Source organism: Corapipo altera, unplaced genomic scaffold (genome assembly GCF_003945725.1).
Source record: "Corapipo altera isolate COAL_440 unplaced genomic scaffold, ASM394572v1 2c, whole genome shotgun sequence".
Taxonomy (NCBI): Eukaryota; Metazoa; Chordata; class Aves; order Passeriformes; family Pipridae; genus Corapipo; species Corapipo altera.
In genome coordinates this window covers 2322273-2345793 of record NW_020884923.1, presented here as the reverse complement: position 1 = coordinate 2345793, position 23521 = coordinate 2322273, and the positions used below count along the sequence as shown (strand labels likewise).

Here is a 23521-nt window from a genome sequence, read left to right as displayed (position 1 = left end):
AAAAGAAGAAAGCAAACCCAAACAAACCAAGAAAGACAAGTGATGCACAGTACAGTTGCTCACCACCTGCTGACAAATGCGCATCCCATCCTTGAGCAGTGATTGGCCCCTCTTGACCAATTCCCCCAGTTTATATGCTGGGAATTACATTCTATCTTATGGAATATCACTTTGGCCAGCTCAATTCAGCTGTCCTGGCTGTGCTCCTTCCCAGCTTTTTGTGTACCTGCTTACTGGCAGAGTATGAGAAACTGAAGTCCCTCACTTTGGGTAAGCACTACTGAGCAACAACTAAAACACCAGTGTATTATCAATATTATTCTCATACTGAATCCAAACCACAGCACTGTACCAGCTACTAGGAAGAAAGCAAACAAACTCTATTTCAGCCAAAACCAGGACAGTAGGCTTAATATGAATTTGTAAAAGTGCAGCTGAACGAAGTTCCATGGCACGGTTCACTGTGTTGCTTACTACATGGATGAAACAGAGGAGAATCAATTTAGAATTAATTTAGATTGATTTACATGGAGACTGAAGACATAAAAGGATAAGGGAGACCTTCCTGTTGAGTCGTAAGATTCAAAGTGGACCCCCTTGCTTTTTTAAGCTCCTGATGGACTGAGGTGCAGCTAGGTCCAATCTTAGTCTCTGACTTGATCGAGGATCAATATCTAAAGGATTTATCAGCACTTATTGAACATTTACAAAGCGATAGGATTTACTATAATTGCAATAGTGACTTAATTATACATCCAAGATGGCAACATTCATGCTATACTGGCTAGGGAATATCTAATTCAGTTCACACATGCACACACTCTGGCACAAAGAGATATATTTATATACAGGGAAGTATGTGTATACACCTATAGAGGTATACCTGTTAAAAATTCCCCTGGAGCTCAGTGAAATACTCACTTCAAATATCTTGGCATTTCTCAGTGGATGAGGGTTGGGCCTTTGGAAGTGGAGGGTTCGGCCCAGGCCCCATCATCAGCTTTTAGTGCCGATCCTCAGAACTTCACAAACTTGAGAGTCTGTGAGCTCTGAGAGGAGTTCTACTCAGGGAGATGCTGGTGGCAGCCTGCTGCGATCCAGGAGAGCCAAAGGGGCTCACTCAGGACCACTGTTTTTAGGGTTGTTAGATATTTGGGTTTAGTCATCTGTAAATTTCCTTCCTGGATGCAGTCTGAGTTGGTAATTGCTGGTATTTTCAAAAATCTAGTAATAATGGTACCATTCCACTCACGCTACAATTCAGGTAAGGAATGTTCCAGGCCTGTCAGGGGATAACTGATTATTCCTGCTCTCACTCCCTACTTGGCCAGGCAACAGGAGTTCCTGGTATGGTCAGTGCCACCCCCACCTTAACTGTTGTGGGATTGATTCCTGGTCTGGTCAAGGATCACTTCACTGCCCAAATCATTACACAAAGGCCAAGGCCTAATGGAATTTCTGAGATCATAAAGCAGCCCCAAGGAGGGAGAGGAATGCACCACCACAGCTGGGGAAAGAGAGGAGAAGCTTTGCTTTTCAGAGTTTCTCTGTTTTGAGCAGTTATTATCGGAGTTTATGTTTTTTCCTGGAAAATTGTGTTGCATTGGATAGTGTTAGGATAACTAGGATTTTTAAAAAGGTTTTTTTTAATACTGAAATGCAAGTGTATGTTTTAGTTGTACAGGAATTATTTAGTTGTAACCTATTGAATAATGTATTCACACTGAGGAGAGAAAAACCTATGCCTCGTATAACAAGAGAACTTACAGCATCTGTAGGAAAATGCTCCATATGGTACATGTGCTGTCTCTTTGAAGGCTTGAGCCTTGCATGATAATTTAAGGAAGAGTCTGTCTCTTAACCTTCAAAGAACTGCAAAATGTACAAGCTGTAGGTATGGCTGCCTTTGGAGAGGAAAGAAGGATGAGCTAAGGGACCTCTTTTATCTCTGATGTCTTCTGTGTTGTATTTTTTTTATTATTCAGAGTGTTTTAGGAACATTAGTGAATTTATATACGAGAGAAAGAAATGTCTCTTTATTAAAAGGCTTCTTGAATCTGAAACTGTTAAAGAGGATCTGGTAGTGGCTGATAAAGCCAGTCTTGTTCCACTTGATTGACTAATCTTTTCCCTCCCCCCTTGTTTACTACTCCAGCTACTCTGTATTACCTATCACCTGGAATCCCTGGTATGAATAAAAAATAAATCTTCTCATGGGGCAGTGTTTTACAATAGCTGTGACATAAAAATGAGTTATTTGTGTATTCTGTGGTATTTCTGTGCAGTATCCATGTGTCTCAGTAGTTGTGTACTGTCTCAACAGTTATGAAATTAGCTACCAGGAGAGGTCAAAGGCAGAGTGAACCAACAGTTGTGTTTTTTGAGGAGTTTAATTCCTCTCTCAATAATCATCACACACAAAAATGGAAATCTACTGAAAAGTGGATAACCTGTTTTAGTGATTATTTACTTTGACTTCATTGACTCACTAATGTAAGATTGGAATAGACATCTCCAGCCATCAATTCTGCTTACTGTTTCTGTTAAGCTCTTGATCTCTGTCTTAAAATGGCAGCTGGGCAGCCTACATTTACTTAGTGAAGGTTTGGGGTGGCTTTTTGTTTGTTCAGTTGGATTCCTGGCAGTCGTAGAAAGAGGCTGTTCCAGAAGCTTGTTGCCCTGATTAAAAACCTTTTCTCATTTCTAGCCTAAGCTTACTAGCAACTGGTTTATGCCCTTTAGTTCTTAAGCCTCTCAGTTCAAGGGGTCTTTCTCCTCATTCAGGTGCACTTCCAGCATGTAACCATAGAGACAGAGATCAAAGGTGTCATTGTTTTAAATCTTTGTTTTCTTAAGATGAGCAATTCAGGTACTTATAACTTCTACTGGTAAAATAGGCTTTCCATTTCTGGAAAACAATTCATTTTTGTTATCTATAGGTCAGATGACTTTAAATGTAAACAGTGTTCCAGTCTTCACTCATTTAATCTACTTTTCTTCCTCTATTGGAAGTACCTTCTGTAATAAATACTTTCTCTTTACTACCCCTTGTGAAAGACCTGTAGTCTGCCTGCATCCTTTGGCCCTCAATTGTGTCTCTTCCTGCACAATATTCTGACTTTCTCTGTGTTCATGATCACTTTTACTGTGGTGTCACAGAAGATAGAGTACACTTCTTCTAGGCAGCACTCACTAACTGGAAAAAAAATAAATAGTATCAAGTTCTGAAACCAAAGGCCTTTGTTTTAGTGTCCTGACTTTGATGGCTTCTTGCTTTCTTTTTGTTCATCAGTTAATGGGATTGTATTTCACACTGCTGAGCAAGATTGGTGCAAGAACATGCTTTTAGGTTTAATTGAAGTCCTTGTCTATCTGGTTACAACAAGTGCTATCCAAAAGAAGTTATTGGGTAGGAGGCTTTACTTAATTTTCTGTAAAAGTCTTAGATAAATGCTAATTATAAAATGACCTCATAAACTTGAGAAGGAACAGATAGACCTGCTTTTAGCACTCCAGGTGGATTCATTGCTAATTGTGTGTTTTAATTGATGGCACAAATCTTATTGAGTAGGAAATTACTCACTGTAGGGCTTCAGTAACAGTGCCTAATCAGAGAGCCCCACACATTCTGTGTAATTTGCTGCTACTTTGCTGATGCTAATGCCCTTTAAGACGTTATTCCTGTTACATTTCTGGGGGTGTGTGGCAGCTAAGACTTGGCCCTTTTGGTTTTGTTAGAGTCAATCTTTTACTAGTGAATAATTATGCAACAGATTAAACCCCACAATTTTCTAGAGTCTGCTTGTATGCCATCTGTTGTCCCATGGCTCAGCATGTAATTCTTTAGGCACTGGCCTAATGGAACCAAAATGTAGAAACAACCCCTGAGTGATGATGTGCTCTGTAGGGAGAAATTTTGCCAAAATGTGAGATTTCCTTAAGAAAAGATGTCTGAAATCTGTTAATCCTGTCTGTCAGGGAATGGTATGCTTGGTCATGAAGTTATTTCATCCTTTGTAGGCATGTAAAGACTTACAGGCTGGTGGCCTTGGAAATTGAAACCTTCCATCAACAGGTCATGTTTGCATTGGAAGTGGATGTGCAGTTCTACCTGAAGTGTCAGTTGTTGCCCTGTCTTCATCTATAAGATTTTACTATAACATTGTTTTTCATGTATGGGCCATCCCCACCATAAAACAATCCTCTAACCTTTGATGGCTTTGAAATAACTGACAAATAATCCACAACAAAGCTGATGGTATTTTCCAACTGAATTGGAATGTTTTTAGAGTTTGCAGTTATTCTGTGGACTGATGTCTGAGATATTGCAAACTACTAATGAGAAGCAATGGAGCTGTATTTTTGTAGTTTGGCACTGGGGCAAAGAGAACGAGTTCTTCCAGGCTGAATAAAGGTTTTCAGCAGTTGTCTTCTAAACTGGCCACTGAGTAGAACAGCCAGAAGAGAGCAAATAGCCTTCCCTGGGATCAGGCTTTTCTTCCATGGCATCAGGGATTGGTAACCAGTTTTCAATGGGTAAAGGTGCTGTGCTCTGCTTCCCCCACCCTGACACACCTCCACCCCTCCTTTACAGAAAAAAAAGAGGGCATCAGGTTCAGTATTGCAAAAAGGATCTGCTTTGTTTCTTTTGTGTCTCTGTTACTGATGCTTTGGCCATTGTTCCCAGTTTTGTCTAGAAATGTGCAGGTGCTGTATCATTAATGGAGTTCAGGGCACTATCAGCCCAGCATTATCACTACAGTCACTTTGCAGTTCAGAAGGACCCTACTGTCCTATTTTTTTAAGGGAACGCTGTTGATGTAAAGCGAACAAACAAAATAGAAACCTCTACCTGCAGAGGTTTTCGTCTTTGAATCTGTAAAGCTTGTTTAAAAGCTTGTCTGCCTCGAGGAGTACTGTGCTCCTGCAGAAACCAGGGCTGCACATCTTGGCAATTTTTGGCTCTGATGTAAAGTAGGTACTGCAGGGGAGTCATATTGCTCGGCTTGCAGCAAAACGTGTAATGCAGATGAGCTATAGCAAATTACTCTAAGTGAAGTAGATTAGTAAGGGGAAAGAGCTGCTTTTACTCTTTGGCTTGTTCTTTTTCTGTGTGTGTCAGAATTCTGTGAATACAAATCTTTATATTTGGTTAATTCCTTTCTTTGTTTGGGTCTTTCATAAAGTAGCAGAGAAGAAAAAGGCATTAAAAACCAGGACTATGGTTGCAAAGTCTCAGGAATAGGCAGAGATAAAACCCTGGAATGTATAGGCTTTTTTATTTTTAATCTTATCTTGTGAAGTGGATTAGTTGAGCATATTCTAAATAACTTCTGCCTGGCCTACTTAGTTCCATTCATTGATTTATTCACACACACACACACACACAAAAAAAAGGCTACATGGGTAGCAGAAGATACAAAGCCCAGCCTTCTGTGGACCTCAGTTATTTTAACAGTTTCCAGTGGAGGTGCTGTGGTGCCTGATAGTGCAGGGGAGCCTACACTCCTGCGTTTCTCAGTGCAGACACTAATGAGTCTTTTCTCTGTCCAGTCCAGTTGCATGAAATGTGGACGCTTAATCACCTTGTGGGCTGCATATTATGTCACACTTAACAAAAAATGACTGGCAAATTCAGTAGTTGGTAGAGGATTCATCAAGAGAGAGATGTGCAGCAAGACCGTGTTTGTTGACAAAATCTAGCTAAATGATCTCTCACTCTTTTCATCTCCTCCTAATGAAATAAACATAATTACAGCTTAACTTGACATTTTACTTGAGAATCAGTCTCACAGGAAGAAGAGATGCGTGTTCATCTTTGTAGTTTGGGATTTTGTAAAATCTCAAGAGCTGTTGACTGCTGCTGAGGTGGTTAAAATTTGAGTCAACAGACTGTATGTCAGCAGTGACCTCTTTCCATGGCCAACTCCACAGGAGATACACCTCTGCGTCTTTACCCTCGTCTTCTAAAGGCAGAACTTTGTGCTTTACATAGGTCCTTGTTTACTTTTTCCTTCATCTTTCCCAAACTTTGATCTGTTCTCAGTCAAGTTTGACAGGTTGAGGTCCCAAACACCAGCATTTTCACCAACTTTCATGAAACTTGGTGACTGAGAATCTTGTGAAAGCTTACTGAAGCTCCTGCTGAGGTGAAAACCTGTACTAATAAAAGTACATGTATTACTTTTACAAGTCAGAGAATTGTGTGGGAGCCTTACAAATATCACAGCCCAAGAAAGCTTCAGTAGGAGCCTATTAACATTGTGACGCAAGGCTCTCGCAAACTGGACTTCAGTAGTCTAAAGGCTGACAGAAGTACACCTTGCAGTTGCTGTACAGCATTAAATGGATCTCAGCAGTTGAGAGAGGGCCATTTCCTTTCATGTTTTTGTGGCTTTTGCTATGGATTAACAGCCTCCAGCAAAACAGCAAGGTGAAATCAATTTTGCTTCTGATGCTAAAAGAGTGTAGGGTAGGCACTGTGTATTTGTCTTATGTTCCACTGAGAAGTCTTGGGCTAAGTAATGCAACAGAGATGCAGCTTCAAGTCAGTAAGAATTCAAAAGCAAGGCAGCTAGTGGTAGTGTGACCTCTGAATTGGAAAGGCTTCTCCTTTTGCTTCCCTTTGGTTCGCAACACTTTTAGGGTTTATTGTGGAATGTGATGTATAGCTTTCTTCACTTTTTTTTGCCTTTGAAATCAGAAAATGTAAAGGCTTAATTGTCTTGCACGACTAGTTCAAGGTAAGAGCAATATGGTATGTATTTTTTAAGCTTATTACCAACTCTTAAAATTTTGACCTAAGAGTGCACAAAAATAGAATGTAAAATAAATAGGTTTGGTCCCCAGTGGCAAGTATTGATTGGTTGTCTAAATTGTCATCATTGACTTTGAGGTCAGCAATGTTTTCTCTTAAATTATGCTGCATCAGGGAATATTTATGCAAATATCTGAATTATCCTTATAAATTAATAATAGCCTTAGTATTTTTTCCCTGTACCTCTTTATCTCCCTTTTTTTTTCTAATAATGCTAGTTCAGAGAGACACATGAATCTATTTTCCTGAAAGTTTAGTGTTATTCCTGCTTTGCCATAGGACGTAGAAACATTTGCTAACAAGCAGAAACCTGATTCATTAGATTTTTGTGAAATTAACCTTTATTTTTTTTTCCATTTTCCATAGTTTTAAAAGTAAAATGACATAACCTTTGGGACAGAGAAGACAGTCTTCTGAATATAGACCACTGTAATGCTGTTCTGAAAGCAATAGGTTATTAATTCTGAAGCATCTGTTACATGAACATTGTTCCCATGTGAATGGTTCATAAGGAAAAGCTTCACTCATTTTAAAATATAAACTAATTAAAAGTATGTATATTTGATTCGGGTGGCTTATTTTTAGATTGGGTTTTTTTTTTAATTGATTCAAGCCAACTTATGCTATTCTGAGTCAAATCACCCCATAGACTTATGCTTAGTTTTATTTTTCTTTTTTTGATGTAATGAAATGGTTCTGCTTCTAATTAAAAATGATATCTTAAAAAACAAATCTGTGTAAACGATATCTTATATATGATCTGCAAGCACATTAGTCCTATGAGCTTTATATTGGAAGGCTTGCATTTGAGACTGAAGAATAATCAAAGGATGAAAGAAGAACAAGATAAAAAAAAAGGGATGTGTGAAGAGCAATTATGTGACCACACAGGAATTTGCTATAATGTTGTAGTCTTATAAAAACGAGTCTGTATCATGTATCTCTGCTGTCTTGGAGAGCTGGTGATTCTTGGTTATGTAATGACCTGTACATTTCAGTACAGATTCATTTAAATAACTGTGGAACTTAATCTTCTAGAAAACCACTGTTTGCATGCTTACATTAGTGAGAAATAGACTGGGAAAACTCTACCTGTGGAAACATAGCTGTACTTTTTCTGCTCTTGTGTTGTTTTGAGAATCAGTTGCAGATCAGTTTTATTTGGCTTTGGGACTAGGGAATCAGGGCTAAATAGCCCTAAAGCAAAAAAAAAAAAGTTCTGAAATCTCTTGATGCTGATTCAGCACAGTGCAGAACAAGGTTAAGGCCAAGTCCTCTCCTCTGCATGCTGCACACTGATGGTGGGATATAAGGCTTAGATAGATGTCTGGTGTGATTTGGCACAGCAGTTCTTGTAGCAGGTGCTGTGAGGTCCTAGGTTAGTGAGCAGTTTAAAAAAAACATCTATCAGCTTCAAAGTGGAGAAAAGGTATGCTCTTACAGGAGGTAGAATCTAGATAATAATATAATTATAATATTATTATAAGAAGAAGAATTCTCTTTCTAGTTGGAGTACACAATACAGATTTGGCCTTATTTTTGGTCTCTTAAAGATTGTGTTGTAAAGAATCTTGTCTGTGCAGTAGTTTAGAGTACACTCACAATTGTTTTCTTTCTCTGCAGCCTAATGAAAAAAATAGTGAGATGAGAGGGGAGCAATGCATTGCTAAAACTAAATACAAATCTGTCTTAACTCTAGAATGTCTGATAGATTAAACTAAGCAAATTCGCTTTAGCTACTTGCCTGAGTCTTTGAAGGCTCTAAATCAGAGCTTCTCAGGTCTCTATCTGCTCGTAATCTAGCTTGAAATCAAGTCCAGGTTTCATGATCTCTAAATTAAAACAGCACAAGCTAAATCCTGGATTACAAGTCTTGGTGGTGACATCCAGCTTTGAACAAAGCCAGAGTATTCCTCTGTGAAGGGATGTAACACCCTGTCTGAAGGCAGAGTAGTGTTCACCTTCAAAAGGTTAGAAAAGATAGACCTTGATGTACCACATTGAAATGTTAAGTTAGAAAGATGGTCCAGCAGCTTTTAAAAGAAGGGGGAAAATAGGCATGTTAGTGCAGGTTTTGGCATGTTGAAAATGTTTTCCTGATTCTGAATTAAGAATGCAATAGTAATTTTGCTGCTTGTTTTTAGTGTTTCAGTTCTCTTGCTTTTGAGATGCGTTTGAATCACAGAATTACAGAATGATTTGGGTTGAAAGGGACCATAAAGATCATCTGGTTCCAAATCCCCTACAGTGGGCAGGGACACCTTCCAATAGACCAGGTTACTCAAAGCCCCATTTAACCTGACCTTGAGCACTTCCAGGGGTGGGGAAGCCACAACTTCTCTGGGCAAATTGTGCCAGTGTCTCACCACCCTCTGAGTAAAGAATTTCTTCCTAACAGCTAATGTAAATCTCCCCTATTTTAGTTTAAAACCATTCCCCCTCATCCTATTACTGTATGCCCATGTAAAATGTTGCTCTCCCTCCTTTTTATAAGCCCCCTTTAAGTAGTGGAAGGCTGGAATTTTAATTCTTGCTTACAGTTTAGGATTTTGGTAATATGTGCATATAATAAATCTTTGTCACTTTCTATTTCTAGGTCCACTGTCCTTATTTCCTCAGTGGAAGCTGAAACATTATGATGTTATTGTAGGTGTTTTGTCCGCTCGACACAATCATGAACTACGCAGTGTTATAAGGAACACTTGGTTCAAGCACCTGAAACAACATCCTGCACTGAGCCAACGGTAATCTCTAGTGTTTTGTAATTTGGGTCTAGGGGGGGGGGGTGAGGACTGTAATGCTGAAATATCTTGATTTAATAATTTTTTAAAAGTATTTCCTTTTTTTTTTCTCTCTATTTTTGAGCATCTTGTACTCTGATAGATTTTTTAATCTATTTAGTAATATAGAAGAATACTTCTTGTCTTGGGCTGTAACTATTTTTTTTACACTCTGTTAGTTTTTGCAGTTAGTCACCACTGTTCATTAATGATGAATAACATAAACCTTTCTCTTTTTTGTGTCGCAATGTCTGCTTTGTACGATATTTAACTTGAAATGCTTAGTAATCCAAGATACTCGAAAATGGGCAGGATTGCATTTGGCGAGAGAAACACAAAAAACTCTTGCGACAGCCTCAACTGTAAAGTTCAGGTTTGTGTCCCACTGAACCAGGTGCACCAAACTGCTGCAGTGTGAGTGACCCTTCCTGATTGCTTACATAGACCTGTCAGTCTACAGACAGGGCTGGTTTTGCTGAGAAATTCTGCTGCAGTTCATTTCTGGAAATGTTGTCGTCTTGATAGACCTCACACCTTGCACCGAAAGCGCTTCACTGTTCACAGATTTGGTGTCAATGTACAGTCTGGAGCTACTTCAGTCATCTAGAAATGTGACCTTTTGTAGCTTATATGGAGGTCTGGGAGGGCATTTAGCTGATAGGTGAAGAGCTAGCTTGAGGTGGATTCTCTTGCTCTTTGTAGTACTTGTCTCCTGACTGTGGAACAACTATAATTGGGGCTGGAGAGAGGAACCTCTTGTTTTGCTACAGCCCAAAGTTGAAACATTTCTTTGTAACAGATAGTCTAGAGTCCTTGTTCCTCCTTTTATGCTACATGTGTTTTTTTTCCTTACTTTTTTCACTGCCTTTTGAATGTAGAGTATTTAAACAATCTTGAATTAAATAACAAAGCCAGGGTGGGAAAGGCAGGTCTTCAGGATTCTTCAGTGTTACCCTAGGTACTTTTTCTGTTCAGTGTGCTGACTGCCTTGAATCTCATTCCTAGCTGCCAATCTTCCTGCATCCTCATAATGAGATGTAAATGTTAATGTGGGTTTGGAATTGAGCTCCTATGAGAGGATTCACGTAATTGCTCTACATACAGACTGTCATTGCTGATTTTTAAGCAAAGCCTTAAACCTGTGAAAGACAGGCCGTTGTGATAAAATAAGGTGATTGAAGATGGAGGGAGGAGGGAAGAGAACTGGTGTTAATAAAACCAAATTATTTTAGTGTCCTTGTGAAGTTTATAATAGGTGCGCATGGTTGTGCTGTGCCAGTGAAGGACAGAGAAGACCCCTACTCCTGCAAACTTCTGAACATCAGTAACCCAGGTACAGAAGTTAACTTTTAAAAAAATCTATGATCTGAATTCTGAGAGTAGTTTGGGGAGCTAAAGACAACCAGTCTTGAAAACAAATGCCGCCTAGAACTTGCTGTCTTAACACTTGCATAACCTTCCTGTAAGTACCATGTGCAGGCAGAAAAGGGAGAGATATTGGGGTGTGTGAAGGGGGGGTCATTGGCTTCTAATGGATTTGCATTTTCCTTGTGTTAGGGTCAGTCTCTCCCATATAACATACATTTTTACTTGATCCATATGTCAAATGAAGTTGGAGACAGCCAGAATGACCCAGTATGGTGTCAAATGTGAAGAAAGTATCCAAGGTGACTGAGTCTTGAGTGTCAGATGGACTTCTCTGGTGACAATGTGAATTCCAAGCAAGTCTAGATGATAGGTTTTTCAGATTCCACTTTAGAGAGAGAAAAACTAAGAAATGTACTATGGGGAAAAAGGTTAAATGCCGCCAACCAGAATTCCTGACTAAAATTGTAAATTTATCCTATCACCTTTTATTTTCTATTTTATTTTTGCTCTCTAATTACAAGTTAAGTAAGGACTGCTTGGCATTTGAGCCATGATTGAACACAAAATGCAACTTCTGTTGCTTTCTCTTTGAATGGTAACATCCGCTGCTCCCAAGTGTAAATAGTACCTCAGGGCTTAGGGAGGCAATAATGCCAAAAAGCAAGTAGCTGAATGAAGTGGAGGTGTATGCCATTTTGATGGCATGAATAATTATTTTAATATGCTAATATACAGGTATTCGTGCAGTCAAATAGCATTTTTTGCCTTCACTCTGTGGATTTATTGTGTTTCTAGTCTTTTCCTTGTGGATATGTAGGCATTGAGTTGCAATTGCTATTAGCCTGCAGATTACTGTATCACTGGTTTTCTCCTTGCTGCAGTCTGCAGCCTGTTGTATTTTCTTTTACTCCAGTGTTTGATTAACATTGTGCACTTGTGAGCTGTGCTAATTAATCGGAATGCTTTGCATATATCCGGTGTGCTATGTGTGCATCCAGTTCAGAAACTGAGAAGTCTTCTCACCTTACCTCTGTCCTTTCCTTTTCATACAGTTTTGAATCAGGAAATCGAAGCATTCAGTCTCCCTGAGGATGTACCTTCTGTGCTATCTGAAGACAGAATTGTCAGTGTGAATTTTCGTGTACTTTACCCCATTGTCATTACCAGTCTTGGGGTATTTTATGAGGCTGATGGGGTGGGATTCCAGAGGAACATCACTGTAAAACTGTACCAGGCAGAACATGAGGTAGAGTACTGTAGTTATCTTTTGAAAGTGGACTAAAGCGTGTTGTCTCTTTATTGTGGATTTAATTCTTACAGAAAATGACATGCTGGGTTGGTGATTTAGAGGAGAAGTACGTAACTGACAAGTGTATAAATTACATTGTAAATGTAATTGCATTGTAAATTCTTATTTCATTCATATATATGTATATATATATACACACATGCAGAGACACATCCTGGATGAGGAAAAAATGGAATTCACGAAGTGCTATGAGTTAATCTAAATGCTCTTATGAAAGAACACTTACATCTAATTCCGGTGCACAGTTTTTTGATTGTATTTGAGATTCTAAAGTATTGATATGTATTAAGGAATAAAAAATAAACTAATATATTTAAAACACGTGCAGAAACATACATTTGGTGCCTTCAAGCAGAGAGATGCAGGACAGCTGGAATTTTTTCTTGTCTGTCTTCTGGCAAAACATTTTAAGATTTCTAGAAACTGATATTATTTACAGATAATAATCAAACTTGGTTGATAATTTCCCCTACTCCCAAGCTGTTATGGGTTTGATAGCATAGCTTAGTGCTAACCTAGAGGAAAAAAAAAAATCATTAAGTATGATTGTTGCGTTTGATATATTGCATTTATCTCTACCGGTAAGTTAATAGGTGAATTTCAAGACTTCTGGCTGTGCTACAGTAGAAAGAATTTTAAGTATGACTTTTATGATGAACTTTTAAAGAATTTGGTTTATAATAGCTGTAATAAAAATAAAATTACATTGTAATCTGGTTTATATTTGTTAAATGGTAGAATTCTACATGTTCAAAGTCTAATAATTTTATCTACATTAGCTTTTTACTTCCAGTGAAGGAGAAAAATTAGTAACATAAGAGAGCTTGGAGACTGTTTTCTGAAGATTTGGAATTTGGCAATGGAGCGTCTTTATGTAATTTGTTATTATCTAAGAGCCATTTGATGGCCTGTGTAATATAACAACACTTTTAATGGGTGTTTGGGGTTTTTTTATTTTGCTTTTTTTTTTTTCTGTTTTTCATAGGAAGCGATCTTCAGTGCTCGCTTTAGTCCACCAAGCTGTGGAGTGCAAGTGAACCGATTGTGGTACAAGCCAGTAGAGCAGTTTATTTTGCCAGAGGTATGTGGAGTATCAGAACTCCCTCCAGTTCTTTTAAGTCATCTGAACAGACCAACTGATAAAATGGACAATTTGGGCCAGTTGATTCCCTCATTTATTCCCCTGGCTCCACAAGAATGAATGCATTTGGAAACCTGTTCATTTTAAGGGGAATCTGCAGCTGATTGATCGGTTTATCATCTTAGACAGTGTTAACTAAATACTGTGCAAGTTTTTATGCTGGCAGGAGGCCTTTCGGGTGAGCAGGTGACTTGCAGTACTTTGTGCATATGTTTTGACAATCTAATTTCATACTGAAATGATTAAGGGTTTATTTTATTTTTTGAAAAAGTGTATTAGTTACCCAGTAATTTGATAGTATATCATGTGAGCCTTTTCCCTGTAAGACTTACTTCTGAGATACTAAAATTCTAGGCAGTTGTAATTTTGCTATAAACGATTGCATTTTTCCTGAGAGACAGATGGCAAGTGTTTCCTTTGGAGAGAGGATATTAGTATTCATATATTTCTTCGTGTGGGCTTCCTTAATCTGATATGTGTCACGTGCTGAATGCTTACAGGATAATATGATGTTTGTAATGTAGATTAATGGGACTTATGCACAGCATGTAGTCTCCTGTGATACTCGGGATGCTGAACCATACACAGTGATTCAGAAGAGATGGGGATGCCCACGTGTTCCTGTCTTCTTGTTTGTGAGCAGTAAATTTAATAAGCTGTTTAATTGTCATAAAATGGTTTCTGAGGCAGTATCTATTCTCTGCCTTTCCACCTTGAAGAAGTAATGGATTGTACAGACTGCTGAAGAGCTTCATTCATCTTCCAGCTGAAGTGCTGCTCTTTCTACTCATCTTGGGGAAAGGAAGGGAAATGCAGCATTCGAATAAGCATCTGGCAGGCCAGATTGTGAAAGACAGAATCGATCCTTCAGCTTTGGAACGACTGAAAGCACAGAAGAGCAGAACCACTAGCAGATAACTAAAACTCACACAGGGGCTCTTAGAGCCAAGTCTTAGCAATGCATTTATTTTGTCAAAAAGCCACCGACCGCTTGCATGAAAATGGGACTCTGTACTAGGCATACTCTGTGTTACTAATGGGGAGTAGTTAGAGGAACAAAAACCACAGCACTGTTTAACATTAGGAAAGGAGTTTGGCAGGGCTGCATTATGTGAGTACAGCTGTTCGGTATTCACTGCAAATGCCACTGCGCTCTGGCAGCAACAAGGCTGGAATTTAAATGGAGAAAAACAGATGATGTAGTCTCAGGTGTGCCACTACTGGTTTTGCTTTAAGCATTTTCAGGCCTCAGCTTTCATTAAGTGGCTTGGAATAAGGATAGCTGAAGGCTGAAGTCATTAGAAAATTTGCTTACAAGTCTCTCAACTTGGAGAATAATGATAGTTTGCACCTTTAGGACACCTTGCACTGAGGTTCACTGGTAATAACTGAGTAAGACTCTTGGTACATATTTGAAGTCATTATCAGTAAGAGTCAGTGCTGAGAATTTTAATGTTTCTGGTTGCTGAGGTGTGAAAGGACTTTCCTGTTCACTAACAACTTACCAAAGGTTGTGTCTGTAAACAAGTCACTGAAGAGTGATTAGAGCCCAGTCCTTACAGCAAAAAACATTGGAATGGGAAATGACAGTCATTGCAAACAGAGAAATTGAGCATGTGGGTTTTACTGTGCAGGGTGTTCAGAGGTCCTGCTGCTAAAAAAAGTCTTTAATAATGGTCCATTTGTTTTGATAACTGAGAGATAATTAAACAAACAAGGAGAAGGTATTGAGCATGAAAGTCAGGCTTGATAAACACTGGCTAGCTCCATTATTAGATTATAAAACTGGCATTATAAAAAATAGATGAGAGACTTCTGAAATACACAGCTGTCATTAAATGCTGAGACTGCTACAGATGTTAAGACCTACTTCTAGAGGAAAGCAAAGAATTAAGCTGAACTCTAATCTAAACTTTAATAGTGTGTCAATAACTGGAGAATTTCTAGAGAAGGTTTCTAATGTACAAGGAAGCTAAAATGGGGAAGAGATGAGAGGTTAGTACAGGTAAACAGACTTCCTACAGCAACAGAGATGCATCTACAAACAAGTTTTTTCTTTCTTTCAAGGCCCATAATAACTATCCGTGTGTTTCCTATGAAACTGGGAGAGATGAAACAGAATGTGCTCATCTAGTAGTCAGGAGTATAATAACTCTACAACTACTCTTTACTCCTCTGTCATAAGGGTAAAATTGCTTAAAAAATATAAAAAAGTATAATGCTACCAGTACTCTTACTGTACAGCATGCCACCTGTTCCTTTGGATGTTCTCAGGGGTCTTCAGTTTAAAGATGAGATGAAGTACTTTTAAATGCAAGAATTTACACACACACAAACACACACACACACACACACACACACATATATTTAAACCGTGGAGTGACATAGCTAATTTGACAGGTAAAATCAGAAAATTTTAAAGATAGTCACTTGTCTTTTTCTTCCTTATCAGCCAAAATGTGAGGCCAGAGTTCTGTGACTCTCCTACAGTAGCTTGTGACACCTTTACCAGGATAAAGGTGGCTGTATTTTCCTTTGAGTTTTGCTGGTGTCAGGATCGAGTCTCTGATCTCTGTAGCAGATAACTAAAAAGCTGCACTTACTTCCAAATCTGTTTTAACATATTCTCTTTGTAATGCAGGATTTTATATTTGATTTTTAAAAATTCATTAGATCACTTTAAAATGCAATCTTGATGTTTTTAGAAAGCCAAAGCTTTTTACACTAGGCTTCTGTTAAAAGTGTAATGTTTGTAATACAGAGATTGGTGTTTAGTCTTAAAAGCATGATTATGTGTTACTGAGTTTCATGGGTGTATTTCTTTTATGAGTAATTTTTTCTATTGAAGTGTAAGTAAAGCATCGATGTCATGCATTCAAGCTAAATCTTTTGTGAAGTTGACTATTTTAAAATAAAAGAAGACCCAAACTGTTTAATTTTCATCCTTTGAAATCTTTGAATACCTGCAAAACAGTGTTTTGCTCTTTTACCAGAGTTTTGAAGGTACCATTGTGTGGGAGAGCCAGGATCTTCAAGGTCTTGTTTCAAGAAACCTTCATAAAGTGATGGTGAACGATGGAGGAGGTGTTTTCAGAGTCATTACAGTGAGTCCCTTCACATTCCCTTCCACCATGTTTTTGTTTTTCTTATAAGTCTTGAGTATTTAGCATTTTACTTTTCTATGTTTTTTGTGTAAATCATTAATTCAGTAGTTTTTCTGTTGTCTCAGAGGGGAAGTTTGCCTTCTAGCAAAAAATTACGCTTTTAAGTGGCATTTTCTTTTGTTTTGGAGGGAGTAAATCTCACCTTATTGTCTTTCTCAGGTGTGAAGCAGTATCAATATCAGAGATGACAAAATGTGGGTCAAAAATCCTGTGCTAAAATCCCAATTGATGGAATTAGGTCTAGTTGTGTTTTTTTTTGACAGCATGTTTCTTTTCCTGTCAATATTGCTTGCTTAAACATGCTGTGCCATTGTAATTTAGCCAGAATAACTTTATATTTTGCTGTCAACTTCAAAACTAATTTTCTGGAAGTTTCAGGTTCCACTAGTTTTAGGTAAAACAAAAAAATGCCACAAAACTGTACAGTTAAAAATCTTAATCTTAGTCTTTCATGGCACATGGTGTGATTCTTGGGGTGATCCTGTGCAGGGCCAGGAACTGGACTTCGGTGATCCTTGTGGGTCCCTTCCAGCTAAGGATATTCTATGATTTTACGATTGTGCAGGTACCTAAACCAGAAGACCTTTAAATTCGTTTTGTTCTCAGCTGCCAGAAAACTTCACACCTTAAAAACATAGGGAAAAACACATCAGTAATGCAAGATGAACTAATCTATTTCTTTCCATTAATCTGTTCCTAGCAGGCAGGGGAAGGGTCACTGCCACATGAACTCACAGATGGTGTGGAGGGAATAGCAGGTGGTTTTATCTACACTATTCAAGGTAAGTCTGCAAAATGTAGCATCACATTTGATGTTACGATAAAACAGGTAATTTAAATTACATTTCTGAGGTATAGTTTGTGCTGTCTCTGTGAACTTAGTCACCCTAGGTTTTTAGTAAGAACAATTAATTTCTTTCTGTTTTTTTAATGCTTAAGGTCAATGTCCTGATGTGGTTTCTTTGCTTGCCCTTTGTCAGCCACTCCATTTGACTTGCATCCCTTTGTCTTTTTATCTAAACTTCTCTTCTTGTTGTTTTGTTATCCAAAATTAAGTTAAAAAATGTTGTGCAGTGAAATCCTTCCCTGATATTTTTCACATTTTTTCCAGTGCTGCTGCTGTTAGATATACTGTATCATGATGTTTAATACTGACAAATACCTAAAAAGCCAGCTTTTCCATCCCTTGTTTTACACCTATTTCAGGAGAATGTCCAGAGACTCTATAGGAGCCTTTACTAATGTCTAAGGTCTAGCACTGGCATTGATGTGTCCATCATACCCAACATAAGCAGTGACTTTCAGAGTGCTACTCTTGTGTTTTTATAGCTAGGCCTCACAGATATAATTGGGCAGTCCTGTTGTCCTGTCATGTGTGTAGGAGCCTAAATTGAGGTGTGTGCTAAAGGTCTTCCATCTTGTTTGTCAAACAGTTCTTCAGTACCACAAACTATCTCGTTACCTGCAATATTTTTCTAGCTTTAACCTGCAGTCAGTTATGAGATTTGGTTCAGCAGTGACCATCTGTGCTACATCAAAGCAATGTCTATGATTATATTTAGCATAGGATTTTTGGTTTGTTTGTTTGTTGTTTTGTTTTATTTTTATGCTGGATACATATACTTAGGAGTAATTAAGTATATAATTAACATTATAATACTGTATAATACAAGTAAGTGTATAACAGTAGCCTTTTTATGGTAAAAGTAATAGTGAAGTCCCTGACCGCTCTTTATATTAAAGAACCTTAAAAAGTTGAATTATTTTATTACTGAAAAGGAAGAGAATACTTTTTAGTTGAAACTTTCTGTGCAAGACCTTATACAAAAATACATTTCTTTGTTGTTCTGCAACTTTTACCATTTCATAAAAATTTTAAAATTAATTGCAGGAATTTCATAACCCCATTAATTTGAATGTTTTTTCAGATTAATTTTGTCAATAGATTGTGTATGATCCAAGAGAAACACATGAAATAATATGTAGATATGCATCTTTATTTAATGATGGGTGTTGTTTCTTTCAGAAGGTGATGCTCTTTTACAAAACCTCCATACTCGCCCGGAAAGGTTTACAAGTCACATAAAAAACCTTGAAAAAGAAGATACTTTATTGAAGGAAGAAAGCAGTACCTATGATGATATTGTTTTTGTAGATGTTATTGACACTTACAGAAATGTTCCCACCAAACTGCTGAACTTCTACCGATGGTAAGTTGAAAATAAAGTGTTTTCTGTTCGGAATGTTGCTGTCTGTAGTGCAAGATGATCTAGCACAGGTTCCATGAAATATATGCCTTATGTGATTTACTTCATCAAGTTGTATTTCTCTCTCACAGTTTTGGGTGCATGTAGTAAAATAACAACCCCTATAGTCTTGAATGCTGACCATTGGTGCCTCAAGTAAGCATCGGCTGGCAGGACAGGTGTGAAAATTGTCATGTGACCTTGTAATTTCTTTTAATTTGTATATAACTGAAAACTAGCAGTTTTAGTCTTTCAAAGGATGGCTTTTGGCCAGTTTGTATACTTAACTCAGTGTTTCAGTTTGTGGCCATTGCCTCTTGTCCTGTCACTGGACACCACCGAAAAGAGCTTGGCTCCACCTCTTTACACCCTCCCTTCAGGTATTTATACATTAATGAGCTCTCTCCAAGCCTTTTCTTCTTCAGGCTGAACAGTCTCATCTCTCTCACCTGTCCTCATGGGACAGATGCTTCTTAATCATCTTGATGGCCCTTGCTGGACTCTCCACCCAGTATGTCCGTGTCCCTCTTGTACTGAGGAGTCTAAGATTGCACACTGTAGTCTAGATGTGGCCACACCAGTGCTGAGTTGCAGGGAAGGATGGGAAACTTGTGTATGGGGGGGCAGAAGGTTTATGGGAAGAATTTTTCATAGTGTAACACGTTGTCTGTGATGAATCTAATCAGTTATTACCTTTAATTTTCAATTATTTCCATTACTCTGAGGCAACCGTTTCAATTAATTGATGTTGCTGTGGAGTAAGAAATATAGCTGACAGTTGTAATTTAGCCAGAATTCAGTTTAGCTGCTTGCAAGATTATGCATTTATTTAACAAATTTCATGGTTATGAATGTAACTGAAAAACTGAACCATGCTCTCAGTTCTAAAAGTGAGTTTAAATGTCAAGACTTAGATCTTCGTGGTCATTTCTTACAGATTAGCAATACTTCAAGATTTAGTAATAAAAGGCTTTAAAAAATGCCTTTCTTGTTATGAGAAATTACCCTTAAAAGCAGTGTTTGTAACCAACTCAGCCATGATCTGTAAAATCTCAAGCTTTTTTTGGTTATTCTATGAGTGTCAGACATTCAACTATTGCAGACAGTTAAAGATTACATTTTTCATATTTGAAGGGTGCTTTTACTGAGAAGGAGTAAGTACGGAGTTGCTTCCACAGATGTTTGGTAAAACCTACAACCTTCTCATTACCTTGAACTGACTGTCTCATCCTGAAAGTAGGCTACTGACATATAGCCAGTGGCTTTTAACAGCTGTGCTGCCATCATCATCAGGGATTCATATCCTCCTGAAGTCAACACTGTTTAAGACAGATTCATTAATAAATCCACCATCTGTCCTGGAGAACAAAACTTTGTTTTCTTCAGCTCATGCACAAAGTCCATGTTGTAGGATTATCCTTTCTGTAGGACAAGCAGTCAGCCTTGGTTGATAGAGAAAACATGTAAAAGTCAAGGGTAGGAAAGACGTTCCTTCCCTCTTCCTTCGCCCCCTGCTTCCCAAAAAACTTCTGCAGAACCTTCTATTGTGTATCTGTAGATTGTGGTGTGTTGCTCAGCATCTCATCACTTTTCTTTTTGGCTGCAGGACAGTTGAATCAACAAGTTTCGACTTATTGCTGAAGACGGATGACGACTGTTACATTGATTTGGAGGCTGTTTTTAACGGGATAACGCAGAAAAAATTGGACAGGCCAAACATTTGGTGGGGAAAGTGAGTTATTTTCCTAACTTGTCTTTAGGAGATAGCATGTCTTTAATGAACAGCTTAGTGATTTAAGTCTGTTTTCATGTGGGCTCCCCTTTTCTGCCTAAGGAAGCCAGTTACAAAAGGCAGGACTTCTGTATATGTGAGAACTTTGAGTTTCAGAAGACAGAAACTAGTCATTTACAGTAACTTTCCAGAGTGTGCCTTTACAGTGAGTTAAACTTGCTGATTATCATATTTAGTTTCAAAATGTGTTACAGACATCTTTGTCATGGTACTTAAGTAAATAAAAGTATTCCAGCAACACAGTGAGGTTAAAAGGCAAGTACATACTAAAGAACTGTAAACATTACTTTTTGTGATTTTTCTGATGGGCTTGAGGAGATGGGGTGAACAGGAGAAACAAAATTTCCTTTATGGTCTGCACTTTATTTTGACATCTGTGAGTGACAGGCATTGCTACCCATTTTTGCTGCTGTTTGAAACAGTAGATCTGATCAATGAATTTTTGAGTGAACTTTCCCAGCCTGTATTACACTTGTGAATAACTAAGAGGATCAAAATAGTCTACAGGTTCCCTTCCATTCATGGAATGCATTGCAGCTCTGGTATAGCATCCAATATAGCAGAAACTCTACACTGCTATAACAGTCAACATAGCATAATGGCACAATGGGCCTTCCTGTTGCCATCTGCTTACTGAGGAAAAACAGGCCTTTGCTGCTTTGCTTGACAAATCTGGTACTGACTGCTGCTTACTCATACAGTGATTTAATAAGGTCTGTGGTCAAGTGTGTGTGAAATAGCTGGCTATCTTGTGGTTATCTCAAAGATCTGTAAGGGTGACATCTTCACGTGTAAATTCTCTAATAGTCTTCAGCTAAGGCAAGTGTGAAGTGTAGAGAACAATGCTGAAATAACTGGAAGTATAAAATGATTATCAAAGCACGTGCTTCTCAGTCTGGAGGCAGTTGCACCCTTCCTGCTGTGATTCAAAAGAGTGGAAAATACTGAGTCTAAAGTGAATTGAGGTATCAGATGTGACTTCTATCTCTTTGGTGCTTTAACATGTCAGCTTATGCTGAGAATGTGCTGAGTCTGATAACAGACCTGCCACTCAGCTGTAATTTCTCCCTTTCAGGGCTGTTGTCTGAGGTGACAATTCATAGTAGCTCACTAAAGCTTTCAGCTGCTGTGCTCATGATTGAACTCAGCAATGCTGAACCTGTTTGTAAAATGGGGAGAACCTGCTGCATTGACACAGTTAATGCCACTTAGCTGTGAGTGCATGAAGTATTTGTAAGGCCAGGGGAGTGCAATACCAGCCTGTTCCCGAAAAGGAAAAGCAGGATGCTTCTCCCTGCCTCACATGGCTGTTTGACAGGGTCCATAGTGCCACACGGTGTGGCAGTGAGCTCTGCCATGCTGCCCGGGGCTTTGTCTGGAGAGACTGCAGACAGAGCACTACTGGCTTTCTGCAGGCCTCTAGTAGTGAATTAACTCTTCCTTAGAGGACACCACTGCCAGGAAGGTTTCTTTGTAATTCAGCGATGGCAGCCTTTGAACATCCGCTTTGTGGAGTTTCATTTAGAAAACGGCTTAGAGAAGGTACATATTGCTTCCTGGTTTTATCAGGAAAATGGGTTGTGTAACATCACTGTATTGCCATGCCTGCTGAAGGCACTGACTTTGTGTCATGTTGATTAACGAAAGGGGTTAATTAACAGGACACAGATGTGCCTGTTACAGAACATAGGTAACATGCTTTCCTGGATCAAAACCCAGCAGCAAGGCGCAGCATTCTGAAGACCTGATTGTGTCAATATTTGTTTCTGTTCTGAGCACTTTTATTACCCAAGATTGACACCAAACAATAGTTATGATTTAAGCACTTGTGTTCAATTAGATGTGTGCCCTAGACAAATGAGGCTAGGAACTATAATTAGGATCACCTTCTACTTCTTCCTCTTAGTACTGTTTGTTGTCAGTGTTACTTACAATTGTTAGCAATGTTCATAGGTTCCACAGAGGGCTCTCTATAATCATCTCATACCTAACATGGTCTTCAGTTTCAGACTAAATTGGGCAGTTGATCGAACTGGGAAATGGCAAGAGCTGGAGTATCCAAGTCCTGCATATCCAGCCTTTGCTTGTGGGTCCGGCTATGTCATCTCCAAAGACATTGTTCAGTGGCTGGCAAGCAACTCTGAAAGGTTAAAGACGTACCAGGTAATAAAGAGTTGGTTCAGATTGACTATCTTAAACTGGTCTTAACACAGTTTAGTGATTTTTTAAGTGATTGAATGAGTTGGAAAGAACATTGCTCAAGTATTAGTGTTGGGTTCTCCTGGCTAATGACGGCTTTGGAATGTTTGTGGTCTCTACGCTTAGTGTCTGTTCTAGGTCAAAGCACAAATGTAGATGTTTTGGACTGAGAACCTTGGGAGCTGTAATCTTTGTTTCTGTACTCTGTTCTTCTAAGAACAATGTATTAACACAAGAAAGCTGGGAGGATTAATTTAATAGCCGTAACATAGTCAGACATAGGTTTTTGTAGCTACCATTCATTACTGCTGGTAGATGATGCAACTTATTCCAGGTCACCAAGTCATGCTTTATGCTTTCCTGATGCTAATATCTGTATTTTTTATTTTAATGTGTCATCTCAGGGTGAAGATGTAAGCATGGGCATCTGGATGGCAGCTGTAGGACCCAAGCGATATCAAGTAAGTCTGCAGGAATTGTCTGATCTTACGGAAAGAGAATATGCCTGTTCCAAGTAACATAAAATAGGGAAAATGTTTTGTTTTTAAAAAGAAATTGAAACAACCATTGAATTAAAATCCAGAGGAAAAAAAAACTCCAAAATTTGAAGATGTATTTCAAAGAAAAACCACAAAACCCCCACAAACCACCTGCAGATGCCATCCCTACCTCTCAGGTTCTCTGATTAGGTCGAGCAGATCATTT

At 38.5% G+C, this 23521-nt stretch overlaps 1 protein-coding gene across 4 annotated transcripts in view; it reads left to right on the top strand.

The window, feature by feature from the left end:
* The window catches only part of B3GALNT2 (beta-1,3-N-acetylgalactosaminyltransferase 2), a 44771-nt gene that overhangs the window by 5882 nt on the left and 15368 nt on the right, over positions 1-23521 (top strand). For 3 of the 4 annotated variants that reach the window (XM_027657373.1, XM_027657372.1, XM_027657375.1), the window contains exons 2-11: positions 9414-9561; positions 10830-10930; positions 12018-12211; positions 13260-13355; positions 16409-16519; positions 17280-17361; positions 18606-18789; positions 20432-20557; positions 22621-22780; positions 23221-23277. In XM_027657373.1, coding sequence (XP_027513174.1) covers positions 9414-9561; positions 10830-10930; positions 12018-12211; positions 13260-13355; positions 16409-16519; positions 17280-17361; positions 18606-18789; positions 20432-20557; positions 22621-22780; positions 23221-23277 — 1259 coding nt within the window. The remainder of the gene's footprint in view (positions 1-9413; positions 9562-10829; positions 10931-12017; positions 12212-13259; positions 13356-16408; positions 16520-17279; positions 17362-18605; positions 18790-20431; positions 20558-22620; positions 22781-23220; positions 23278-23521) is intronic. The other variant, XM_027657374.1, reaches the window with a different exon arrangement.